We start from the raw sequence: 13046 nt of genomic DNA, 5'->3' as shown, positions 1-13046 counted from the left end.
CTAGCCACTTAAGTTACGGAACCTTCTGATGCAATTTTTATAATTCGAAATCAATAAAAAAAATATATATTTAAGGGAACAACAATGAGGATATTCTGCTCTCAGTGGACACGATCGATCGTATTCCTTATGTTGATGGGCCAGAGCTTGACCTCGGCCTGCAGCAGGCGCTGCCTGTCCAGTAATCGACGCTTCTTGCGGCCGCCAGGGTTCTCGCGTGGCTTTCGTTGCTGCGCCTGCAGCTGCAGATCACTGGACTCAAGCTCATTGTGACCGAAGGCCTCGCCCTCCCTTTCGCGGCGATATCGGAGCAGGTTGGTAAAGGCATCCATCTGAAGATCGGGCCGGAAGACATGTCGCCCGGTGCGGGGTTGCTGTTGTTGCTGTTGTTGCGCCTGATGCTCCTTGGTCTCTGGGCTCTGCTCGTTCTGGAAGTTCAGGGAGATGCTGATGGGAAGCAGTCCGCTGATTTTCTTCGATGCCTTGGTGCAGCAGGCTAGCTTCTTGGTGGTCTTTGTCTTGGGCTTGGATGTGGGTTTGGGTGTGGATGTGGTGGCCTTCCCTTTGTCCTTTTTCTTGTCCGGCTTGGCAGGTTTCACATCCACAATGACCTTCTCCCCATCCTTGGGCTCCTCTGTTGTTTCCCCTTCATCGGGCGACTCTGTTGCACATTCCTCAGTGTCCTCCGAAATATCAGGAGCCTCGGTGCAGGCCAACGCGGCACCATTCGTGTCGGGCTGGTTCTTTGGGTGCATCCCAAAAAACTGTTGGAGCTGCTGCAGCAGCGACGCTTGATCGCCTGTCTGCGCCGTCCTCTGGGGCCGAAACTCCTCCGGCTCGGCAGCTGGCTGTGGCGCGGACAACTCCATGAATGGTAGCTCCAAATTGTGCTGTTCCGTGAACTCCTTGACATTTTCGTTCTCCGCGGCCGACGGAGTGATGAACGGCACCTGCTGGGCAATCGCCTCAACCACAGCGGGCATCTCCATGAGTTTCTTTAGGGATTGGTAGGAAAGCCTCGACGGCCTCAGCTCGCCGAAATAATCCACATTATTCTCCGGCTCCTGTAACTGTACTTGCTGCTGCGGTTTCTGCACCTGCTCTGGCTGGCTCGTCATGGCGTATCGGTTGCCGTCCGACTTCCTGAGAAGGCTTTCCTTGAGGCTCAGAACCCCGTTGACGTAATCGGGGGCCAGACGTGGTGGCGTGGCCAGAGGGGCATCTAGCGGGAATGCCTGCCACAGCGTCTGCTCAGCCTCCTGAGACTGCGGCTGCTGCGTCTGGGTCTGCTGGCCGTGGACGCTACTCAAAATGGCAATGAGAACGGCTGAGAGAGCGACGGCTGCCTCGCGTTGAAACATTTCTCACTTTCCGAGAGACACACACAGATGAGAGTCGAAAGGCGCTTCGTTATGTCTGACAGATTAATCAAAGACAGACTTTCCGAATTTTCTGATTCTGATTCTCAAGCCAGTAGCCAGGCCTGCTTAAAGATATTACACACACACTTCCATTAAAATATTCCTTGTGCCTTACCCACCCGCTAAACCACTCAAGTCAATACTCACTGTACACTTTGAAAGGTCCCCAGTGCTGATGCAAACTTAATTGCTCCTGTGCATGTTGCTGTTGCTGCTGCTGTTGTTGCTGCTGCTGTTGCTGCTGTTGCTGCTGTTGTTGCTGCATCAATTGGCTGTGCAACTGAAGGGGCGTTGCTACCTGATGAGGCTGCGGTTGCTGTGGGGACAATGCCAGCGTCAATGGCTGCAGCAGGCATCCCAATTGTTGCTGCTGCTGCTGCTGCTGATGATTCTGCTGATGGGCAAAGACCCCGGCAGCGGCCCCACTCCCAACACCGACGTTGACTCCACCCGGATACTGGTCGGCGAGCGCCGTTTGATTAGCAATTATTGCTGACTTTGCATTCTGCGGCGATGTCGTCGCCTGGACAGCCACGCTGCTCTTCAGCTGGAATCCAAACTGTTGGGGCTGCTGCTGCTGCTGGTGCGGATGTGTATGCGAATGCGGATGGGGATGCTGTTGCGGATGCGAATGCGAATGCTGTTGCTCCTGTTTGTATTGGGACCAGTGGAGGGCACCGGGCGCCGCCGTTGTGGCTGCCGTGGTGGCCACTGCCGCCGCGGTGGCGGCATTCGAGAGCAGACTCTGCTGATGCAGCAACAGCTGCTGTTGGGGCAACAAATTGGCCATGGCTGCCATGGCAACGGCAGCCACCTGCTGCTGATGATGATGCTGCTGTTGCTGCTGCTGCACTTGCTGCGCCTGTTGCTGTTGTTGCTGGTGATGGACGGCTGCCGCTGCAGCAGCGGCCACCGCGGCCGCACTATGATGGTGCTGGCCATGTTGCTGTTGCTGCTGCTGTTGCACGGCCACGGCCAAGCCGTTTCCGTTGGTCATCAGACGCTTCCGCTTCTTTGCACGCACTCCATTGGAGCCTCCTCCGCCCCGCAGCTGGGTTGAGGAGCAGTAGCTGTCGTAGAAGTAGTCCCTGGGGGGAGAGACACAAGCAGCAGGAAGGATATCATTACACGGGGGCTAATACGCTAGGCAAACATTTGCTCGCTAATTGAAGTGTCTGGCAGGACCCCCCAAAAAGTATGCAACAAAGAAAATAACTGGAAAAATGGTTGGCAGACACACAGATACCGATACCCCTTGCCATTAACTGAAAGTGAACAATCTGCCAACTGTTGCCCCACCGCAGTGTCTGTAAGTCAGTCTGTCAGTCAGTCAGCCCATCAGTCCAGTCCGTCTGTCAGTCAATATTTGTTTAGGCCTCGCCGTTTGCATTGTCATTTGGCAATTGCGTTTGCCCTCCCGCCGGTTTATGTTGCCAGTGATTGATACAATGGCCCGCAACACCCTTCCACCCCCCCCCCCCCCCTTTCTCCAGGCATTTGTGGTTAAATGAGTGTGCCAGAGTGGGCGATTCAGGGTTCAGGGTTCAGGGTGCTGGCAAGGGGTGGGTGAGTGGCGCAACAATTGCGGCTTTTCGGTGGGTTTGTGTGTGTGGTCAGGGGAATCGGATGAGAGAATGAGTGAAAGCAGCCGTTTAATGACAAACAGGAGAGCACCTGGACGGACGCAACGGATGGGTGGGCCTGCGGGACCGTGACATGTTTGCGTTTTAATTACAATCAAGTCGATGTCAGATGGATTTCCTCTTCGAGCCCCATGGCGATGCGATGCGATGCGATGTCCTTTTAAAGCCTTAACGCATTTCACTTCGGCGTCATTAAGCTTAAATTAAATATTTCCACACGAGTGCAAAAGGCTGGCGAGAAGGCGCCGCCGCGTCCGGGACTCAAGACCCAAATAAATTGTGAATGTCGCTCAGTCATCATTACGGCCGCGCCAGGACAAACAAGTGCACATGTCAGAGCCAGTGCCAGGCAACCCCCCACAGCCACGGCTCTTGGTGGGACAGTGGGACAGTCGAGACAGGCAGGACATTATGGCATACATTGCAACTGTCACTCACAGCGCAGAACTCGCAGAAAGAACCCGGTAGTGTGTTGACGCAGCACTCGAACTCTCTCCCCACACGGACACACGGACACAGGAAAACTCGAGTGACCCACACACTGCAGACGGTTGGGAAATGGAGACGGGGAAACTTGGTCTGGTAACGGTTACAGGAGGAACGGAACGAGGCGACTCGGCCATCGGCCAGCAGTTGACAGCCAAATATTTTATGCCAGACGGGCGCTGAAACAAAGGACGGGCCCTCATGGCCATCGCCTGATGAATTGTTCCTTATTTGTTTATTTATTTTGGGGCGAAACTTTCGGGGGTAGTTGCATGGTACAGAAACCCCCAGAACAATCCAAGCGAAACCGAGCGAAAGTCAAGCCGTTAAATGATATGTAAATAAACTCTAAATGAATGCCACATGGCGATGGCGATGGCGATGGCGGCGTTAAATTGACCAAAATAAACTTTTAGATTAAATTGAAATGAGCTGCAATGGAGATGTATCCCAGCAGGCATTCCGTAATCATCGTAATCGTTTTTTTTTTTTTTGTCCCACCCACTCACCAATCGTTTCCCGTCTTGCTCACATTCTGTCGCTTCCTACCGATCTGGTGTGCCTTCGGCTCGGCCACCATGTTCACATCTGCAAGGGAACAGAGAGAGAAAAAAGATTAGATGGAGGTCGAAGGATGTAGGACTCGTATTTGGTTTCCCATTCCTAATTGCAAAAGGCAATCTGCTGTGGGCCCCAACAAAATAAAAACATAAACAAAAATACACACACAAATTTTCGGGTGAGTCTTTTGAAGTCATTGTCTTCTAAACAACATCAGGCACAAAGACCAGCAGGACAATGGAATGGCATCCCTTTTTGCTATCTTTATCATTTCAGTTCCTTTCATTATGCAAATGAATGGACGAGGGCTGTGAGTGATTAAAAAATTGCTATGCTCCGTCTACATGCATCCCCCACATTGGCCAGCTGCATTGCCGAACCACGACTAATTCAATCTGACTTCAACGCTCCGCCGCCGCCCCCCCAATCATTAATCTTAATAAAACTGCAGCACAGGCAAAACTGTATACATTGTCAGCTCTTCTTTATGCATAAAACAAAAACAATGAGGCCGCAGGTCGCACAACAAATGCACTCCACATTTATTTATGGCACAGGTTACAAAAAATATCAACAGCATAGACAAGCGATGGAAATACGGAGATTCTAAAATCAATAGCTTAATTATGAATAGCTTTTCCACACAACAAACTCCATGCAAATGTTAGCTGTTCCTTCCGCTTAAAGGGTATACAAATATCAGGAAGCAACGGATTCATGCATTTCATTTTTCAATGAAAAGGGTGCGACAGAGGCTGTTTTTTTTTTGTTGTTGTAGAGGAAATCCTAAAGGGTGTGTGTGGGAGCAGGGAGCAGCAAAGGGCAGGAAGACACTCGCACAGCCCACGCTCGTTCATCATAATTCATGACAAAGTTTGAAGTGCGACGGCTGCGCCGCCGGGGGGCTTAGGGCCAGAAGCTACACGGCCAAAACACAAGCCACAGTCGAAGAGAGAGAGAGAGACAGGAGCAGACAGAATCAAAGCAGGAAAATGGGAGTGAGACGTTGCTATAACTACAAATTGGTGGGTGAGTGGGAGTGGTGGATGGGAAAGCGGTTGGTGTGTGCGGGGGGAGGCGTGATAGCTTTTCCACTTTCTTTTTTTTCAGTTCTTTGCCTTTGCCATCTTCTGCTTTGTTTCAGTCTTTTCTCCATTCCATTCCTTTCTCTCTGTTTTTGTTGCCTGCTTCCCGACCGCCCTGCTGCTGTCTGACTGCTCGGCTGGCAGGCTATAATTAAGATTAAGGATAAAAGCGTAAGAAGGATTTCCACCAAGGCTCCAGCCGCCTCGGTCCAGTCCTGCTCCAATCGGTTTAGCTGCGGCCTGGCCGCATTCCACCCAACTCCAGAGTCAATGGCGCGTAGCAATGAAATATTACAGGCTGCGGCGCCTCCACTTCACGCTGGGAGTGGACTCGCGGGCTGTTGGCTCTCGTTCCTAATCAGAGGAATTAGCATTCCACATTTAGCATTCTGCATTTGCATAAGCAGAGCGAAAGCTTTTTATGAGTGCTGTTTAAGTTATTTTCTTTTTCCATTCCCTTTGCCTGCCAGCGGGTCGTATGAATATGAAGCATCCGCAACGTTGCCAGCAGTACATCTCCATCGCCCCATTTCTTTCTTCCGTCATTCCGGCCATCATCTCCATCAGCTGACACAGCGCACTAAGTGCATTAAGTTGTTCTTCACACGAGCAAAATGGAGGATTCACAGCCAGCCAGAACGCACTGCCAAAGAATGGCGAAAGCGAATCGGTGGCACGTCAACGTTGCAGCTGCAACTGGCAACTGGAATTATTTCATTAAACGCTCAAACGAAATTGCCAAGCAGCCAACCAGCCAGCCAGACAGACAGACAGACAGACAGACAGTCGTCGGTAGTGCCTGCCAGGTAGTCAGGCTGTGTCAGACAATCAGACTGTCAGACAGACAGACAGACATACAGCACAACATTGAAATTTCATTAAAAGTATCGCGCCAAGATTTATGTCGGTCGCACTTTAAGTTTCTGCGGCCTGCAGCCACTTCCGCACTCTGCCCGGGGAAAAATACTCAGACAGCCGCTTGTGGTTGGGTGCCTAAGATATGGCCACTACACATGCCAGGGTCTCGACTCGACTCCTTCATTACCATTGCCTCCCCACCTACTATGTATGGCAACCAAAGCCATACTCATACTCATCCTTAGACTCTGACTCTGCCTCTGAGACTCGCCCTCTTTGTGGCTTTTTTCGCGCGTTGGTTCGATTTTAGTGCTGCGCTTCCGGTGCCGGCGGCCATTAACCTGACGACCCGCGCTATCCTTGTGCCACAATGGACATGCAACTGCAGCGGCCCGGATCCTTGTCCGGGGACTAGGGTTAAGGTCTGGAATGTCTATGCAAAGCAGCTGTGGCTTCGAGGTGGAGAAATTTTTAAAGTACAGTGCAAAAGAAGGATTTATTTTAAGCTGAATATTGAATGAGGATTTTCTCTTTGAAAGAGATTCATATGAAACCTATATCAGCATATATCCCACAAAACCATATCCGTGGTATTTTTAGGCCTCAGGACTCACCTAGGGTCTGGCTGAGGACCGTCTTGCCATCCTCGCCGTGGCAGGCATTGCGGGCATCGAAGGGGTTGGTGAACTGCACAAAGGCATAGCCCTTATGCATGGATATGCCTGAAACAAAACGACAATAACAATAACGTTACGTACATAATCGTAGGGGAGGGACCTTCTGTTCCGACTTACCCGCTAGTCGGCCATAGATCTGGAACATGCGCTCCACATCCGTTTTGGAGCATTGAAAGGTATTCAGATTTCCCACAAAGATGCGCGAGTTAACCGCCTGCGGATCCTGGGAATTCGTCTGATTGGACAGCTTTGACAGCTTCATGGTTGAGATGGAACCAGGACCAGGACCACCCAGGGACACGGGCACGGGCACCGGCGCAGCCGCGGCGCACGTGTGTCCAAAGTACAAGAAAGCAATCCTGGCGACTCCTTTCTGTTCCTCTTATTTTTGTTGTTGTTGTTTCTGTTTCTGCTGCTGCTGTTGTTGTTACCTTTTTCTAAAGCTGTTTCTGGTGCTGTTCTTGCTCCTGTTTCTGCTGCCTTTTTGTGCTACTTTTTGTGAGTATTTTCCGCGTTCGCTGACTGTTTTTGTTGCTGTTGCTGTTGTGGCTTAGACGGCGCTTTGTTGACGGCTTTGTATGCACCGCTGCAGCTTATTTCATTTGCAGTAGGATTGAGTCGGCACGGCACTGCTGACTCCTCACTTTTGCAGCGTCCCCAAATCTGTGACTGGCCGCAGATTGTCCGGCTTTTGCTGGGTGAAATCTGTAAAATAAGACCAGAGCAAGTGCGTACACAATAAATAAAAATCGCATTCGCTTTTGTTTCCTTTTGTCTGTCTGTGTCCCCCGTCCATGTTCCTGTCTGTCTCCCTCCCTGTCGCTATTGTTTGTCGTTTGGCTTAAATATCAAATGGATATCATCGTTTCGTATCGTATCGGTTTCTGTTCGCGTATTTGCGTTTCATTTATAGGAACATGTACACACGAGCACTATATAGGGGAGGGGGATTTATTCTGTGTTGTTTTTGGGGGATTTTCATCTTATTGCGAGGCAATTAAAATGCAAAAATGCCTTTTTAATTGAAAGGAACTTTTTCGGACTTTGCCTTTTTTTTTGCCCTTAAAGTGATGGCGGGTTTTTAGTGCAGCTGATTTCAGATATAATTCGGGGAATACTTCCTTTGGCAGATCTCTGATCAATGGAATGGAAATTGGGTTAAAAAAAACCTACTTATGTGGAGTACAGAGCCAAACCAATCGCATTTGTTAAAAGCTCTTTCCTGAAATTTAAGGAGAAATTTCCTTTTAGCAACTTTTACTCGTTCCTTCTCTCATTTGCTGCTACACCGTTTCCTTCGGTGTCCTTTTCATATTTATGTCCATTTGCTTTTACTTGGAACATGTTTTGTGCTTGTTATTAAATTAAATAACTTTCAAATGGCTTACACATACGAGAACGAACACGAGGACGACGAGGAGTACCATTACCCTTCGTTGCCAACACCTCGTTGGGGAAAGAGAGAGAAAGAGATATGAGAGAGAAGGGACGTAACTCTGTCGGCGTTCATGTAAAAGTGAAAAATTAAGCGTTTTTATTGCGCTTTCGATGGCGCAACACTGCAATGCCTTCTGCCTCCTGTCTCCTGGCCCCGTGCCACATTGTGGCAACATGTGTGTTCAATGTGTGCGTGTGGTGTGTGGAGAGGCCCTTTGCATAGCTCTCCCTCACTCTGCATGTGTGTGTGTGTGTGTGTGTGTGCGAGAGGAAGGGCATTAATATGTACAAAAGACGTGCATGAAATAAAAATAAAACATGCAGCAATAAAAATAAAATACTCGTGTACTAGCAAATTGTTAATGTGATTTTTATGCAATCGCTCGACGCTAGCCCGCCATCCTACCCCCAGACAAACTGCTCCCACCCCTCACTGTATTTATTGCAGATTTATGGCCACGCGGCAGTTGGTGTTAATTGGGAAAGCTTTTTGGAAAGCCCCGACTTGAGTCTAATGCGGAAGGAAATAAGCTGATTAAAGAGTGTTAAACGGGAGAGCCACAAGCTTTTGCTTCGAAATATAGAAAAGAATTCAGGATTAATGTTTCAACTTTGAAAATATCCTTTTTACAGCTTTCTAAATAAAATATATATATAATATAATATAAAATATAAATATAAATAATATAAATTTAAATAAATATAAAATCTAAATAAAATGCCATACAAATGTTATTTTTTAAACTTCAAACTAACTCCGCAGGAGTATATGTCAAGAACCAATTCAAGAGCTCAGCAAAAGAGTGTAATTCCTTGAGTATAGTGTAATCATTGATCGGTATCAAAGGCTGTGGCCATCAGCTTTATTAAAAGCGTTTCTCGCATTGTTTGGCATAAATTAAACAGGATGCACACACAGAGACAGAGAGAGAGAGAGAGAGAGACAAACAGACAGAGAGAGACAGAGATAGAGACAGATAGATTCAGACAGAGATAAAAGAGATAGAGTGAGAGGGATAAAGAGTAGCTGGGATATTCATGGCTTTGGCTGCATTGTACGCCAGTTATGAGTGAAAGGCTCTTTATTTATTATAATGGCATTCCTGCCTGCCATTCTCGCCTCAGCCGATTCATCCATTCATTCACCCGTTCAGGCCCATTCACCCATTCACTCACTCACTCACTCACCCGTTCAGTCAGTCAGTCATTCAAAAGCTTTCTATTTTTGTGTCGCATTGTCCTTGCAAATGAAGGAAAATCGCTGCGAGCCAGCATGTAGCCGCCGGCTCAATTCTGAGCTTCCCCCTGAACGGCTGACGTTCGTTCTGCACCAACCACCCCCCACCCCCCGCCACATTGTTGTGGCCGTTGTGGGTGGGGTACAGACAACAATCAGAGCCGGAGCAAGAACCGTATTGAATAACCGTTTGAATATGCAACACTTTTCGTGGCCTACTTTTCGGCGCTGTAGGCGTTTTAATGAACGCAACTTTAATTAAGAAAACAGCAAGAACGAAGAAGTACGATGACGACGAGAAAGCTCTGACAAATTAAAGCTGCTGCAACTCCTCCATCAGCGGGTGGCTAAGTCGTTTCATGGCTTCTGCACCGGATCCTGCCTCCTGTGGCTGTGTGCTGGGATGTGTGTACTCCTTCAGTTAAGAGAGTGCCTCAAAGTGGTTAAGTTAACTCGGATGCTTAATTATAATTAACTGCACTGCCGAGCGGCAAGCCCAAGCCCAAGTTCAACCGCTAGAAACGGTGCAGCAAATTGCCGCAGTTCTTTTCCTTTAGCCATCTCTCTCTCTCTCTTCCTGCTTTGCTACTACTTACTCTCCTCCTGTTGTTTTAGGCCCAGGACAAAGCCTGCCAGTGGCTGCACTTTTATTTTCCAGACGCCTGAGCGCAAAAGTAAATTAAGACGCTTTCGTGGCAAGTAAGTTAGTAAAAGTCCCGTCGCCCCCCGCCAAGGCAGAGGCAGTGAGGACTCCTCACCGCCAGCTCAGGAACCGACTCCGATCCGGCTTTACATGTGAGCTGAACTTTGCAATTGCGTGTGTGGAAAATACACACAAAAATACACTGGGGGCTAGTCGGCGAACGAATGTTCTTTGCAGTTAAAGCTAACCCACGGGGAGTTCTACGGTTATATTTTCCATTCTTTGTTGTGAGGAATCTCTGGAATAACTTCGGCCATTGCTGTATTCCAATAGAAGGATTCATGTTCATAGAAGTTCCTTCATCTGTGCTGCACAAACCTTGCCAAACATTCAGTGGACTCTCCACCCATCGAGTGCTTAATTACTTCAGCTGCATCCTGTCCGGAATCGAGCCGCCTAATGCCCTGCATTGTCTACGGATTAAAGTCAACGACTTGTGTGGACTATATTTCTGGCTTCTTTTTTTTCTGCACTCGTGTTAAAGCGTTCTGATGGGAAACACGACGTGCTATAAATAATGCAGCAAGCCATTAAGCTGCTGCCTCTGCTGCTGAAGAGCCAACGATGTGGCGATGTGCTCTCGCCAGGATTATCGGAGGCAGGCGATCAAATGTCAAAGGACACATTTCGTCACCACGCCTGTTGCTATTTACTGCCTACAAGTGTGGGCAGAGGCTATACCTCTGCCACAATAAGGGGTGGGTGGCACACATCATATCATTCTTTCTGTGTTTTCTTTTTCCCTCCATCCATCCTCCATACATATGTTTATATGGCAGATAACTTTTCATTTCAAATTGCTCGGGGGAGTGATGAGGGCAGCAGCCCTAATAGCGCTACACAAAAAATGAATAGACATCTCCGTGGCCCATTCAAAAAGCCGAAAAGTCAACAAAAGATACCACCAGTGGGGTAGGATGGCCGGTCTCGGTCTTTGCTACGAGTCGTGCCACATAGAGCGACAAATAACCCCAATTGAATGGAGTAGATGGGAATGGGGTTCGGGTTGGGGTATGAAGGCGTTGGAATGATGATGATGGCATGTGTGTATTGACAAGCCAGCAAACAACTTTATTCATAAGCAGTCAAACAGGACGAGACCCGGACGGACCCGTCCAGACCATAGCACCAGACGTGACCCTCCCGACCCGACCAGCCCAGGCCAGGCCGCACACAGACAGAATCCGGGGAATGCATATGCGACCAGAGATGACTTCACGTCTGCCTGCGATAACTCAGTGGAGTTTATGGAACACAGAACGCAGGGCCAGACCAGGTTGTTCCTCCACATGCTCATTCTCATCGCTTTTGGAAACTTTTAAATTCCTCAAAAGAGCTCAACATTGTCGATAAGCGGTGAACGTGCCGTGCCGTGCCAGTGAATGCTGTGGTACCCGCTTTCAGTTGGAGTATTTTTGGCTCTATTCTTAATTCATGTATGCAACAGGCTGAAGCTAGAGGCTGGATTCGTATATCCTAAGGCCTATTCCCAAATATTTGAAGGCATCTGTAGTGTGTAAAAATTCCTAAAATTCTTAGAGCTTTGCATGAGTGTGCTCTCCTGTATATTTCCCTAACAATAATTGTGAACTGGGAGGGAATCCTGGAATATGAACCATAACCATACCATTCTGCTGCTGCTAATTTATTGTAATTCACAAAGCAATTTACAGAAAAAATAACTAGCGAACAGAAAGGGATACAGTTATATAAAAACTCGTATATGAGCTATTTAATATATGTATTTATTTTTGCAAGCGTGCGAGTATTAAGTGCCAACTATTTGCATAAATAACAAGAAATTAATAAAAAACACACGGCACCATGGCAGCAGCCGCACAAAAGTTAATAATTGCTGCATGTCAACAGCAGGTGGGGCCGGGGGAGTGCGCCTGACATGTGGGGCACATATAAATGAAAAATATCCCAAAATGGTGGAGGCGGGTGCGAGGAGAAAAACAGTGGGGGAAAACAGAAGCAGTCTCTACTGAAATACCATTTTATCACTTGACAGTAAATGCGTTTTATTGCCGCTGCTCATTAAATAAATTAAATTTGCAAACGAACGGCAGGAAAATGGAAACGGAATAACGGAAAAAAATATAAAGTATTTAAACAATTATCCCGAAAGAAACTCCACGCGCTTTAACACGCGACGGATGGACTCTCATTCACATCTCCGCGGGTGTCCGAAGTGCCAGTAAAAATTTCACTTTTCGATCGCATCGCATGGAATTCATCTATATATTAAGTTTAATTGCTGTCAGAAACTTCAATGCCACAAGCGGCACAGCGAAAATAAACATTTAATTTATTTATAATTACTCGAAAGCAATCTTAAAAGGTTGCACATCCCGAAAAGCAATTAAATTTTAATAAATAAACGGCTTAAAAAGGTTTTAACAGAAAATATGAGCTACGAGCTGCAAAAGTTAAAGACGTCCTTACCACAAGGTAGCCTTTTGATAGGGTCAATCGAAGGATCAATCTACGTGAATACAAAAAAATAATATTCTCTTTGCATTGCAACCAAAGTATAGGGTCAGAGAAAAGCTTTGGGTAATACACAAACGATTTACAAAACAAACAACAAATGTTGTCTAAGTTTTAAATTTCAGCGTTTAATTTTTCGATGCAGCCCAAATATATGCTGTCGGAAAATATTGGGTTCCGATTTTGGGAATATATATTCTGAGATTATATATATATGCAGGTATATTCCTTGCTAAGTACCATCCGATTTTGGAAGTAAGTACGTATGTACATTCGTACTCCCACTGCAGCTGCTTGGCGGGCATCTGTTTACAGGACTGTTAAAGTGTTAAATTTATTGCTGCTCGTCGGCAGTGCTATTGTGGGTCCTGTCCGCCGTTGCAGTCATGTGGCATATATTTGTTTTATTCCGCTTTTTTCGGGTCGGGTCGGGTCGGGTCGGGGT

General features: G+C 47.6%; 2 protein-coding genes across 3 annotated transcripts in view; both read right to left on the bottom strand.

Moving 5' to 3' along the window:
* The window catches only part of LOC111078903 (putative mediator of RNA polymerase II transcription subunit 26), a 30231-nt gene that overhangs the window by 2655 nt on the left and 14530 nt on the right, over positions 1-13046 (bottom strand). For both annotated transcript variants that reach the window (XM_022373838.2, XM_022373840.2), the window contains exons 2-5: positions 6849-7436; positions 6669-6776; positions 4060-4138; positions 1569-2509 (exon numbers count right to left, since the gene is read on the bottom strand). In XM_022373838.2, coding sequence (XP_022229530.2) covers positions 1569-2509; positions 4060-4138; positions 6669-6776; positions 6849-6993 — 1273 coding nt within the window. In that variant the 5' untranslated portion in view covers positions 6994-7436. The remainder of the gene's footprint in view (positions 1-1568; positions 2510-4059; positions 4139-6668; positions 6777-6848; positions 7437-13046) is intronic.
* On the bottom strand, positions 41-1443 carry LOC111078904 (neurofilament heavy polypeptide). The gene has a single exon (XM_022373841.2). The coding sequence runs from the start codon at positions 1359-1361 to the stop codon at positions 102-104; it is 1260 nt and encodes a 419-aa protein (XP_022229533.2). The 5' UTR covers positions 1362-1443; the 3' UTR covers positions 41-101.

Source organism: Drosophila obscura, unplaced genomic scaffold (assembly GCF_018151105.1).
Source record: "Drosophila obscura isolate BZ-5 IFL unplaced genomic scaffold, ASM1815110v1 contig_30, whole genome shotgun sequence".
NCBI classification, from domain to species: Eukaryota; Metazoa; Arthropoda; class Insecta; order Diptera; family Drosophilidae; genus Drosophila; species Drosophila obscura.
This window is presented reverse-complemented; position numbering and strand designations above follow the sequence as displayed.

What these genes read in the sequence shown, in the direction of transcription:
- LOC111078904 (XM_022373841.2), bottom strand. Translation starts at nt 1,361, where the DNA reads ATGTTTCAACGCGAGGCAGCCGTCGCTCTCTCAGCCGTTCTCATTGCC.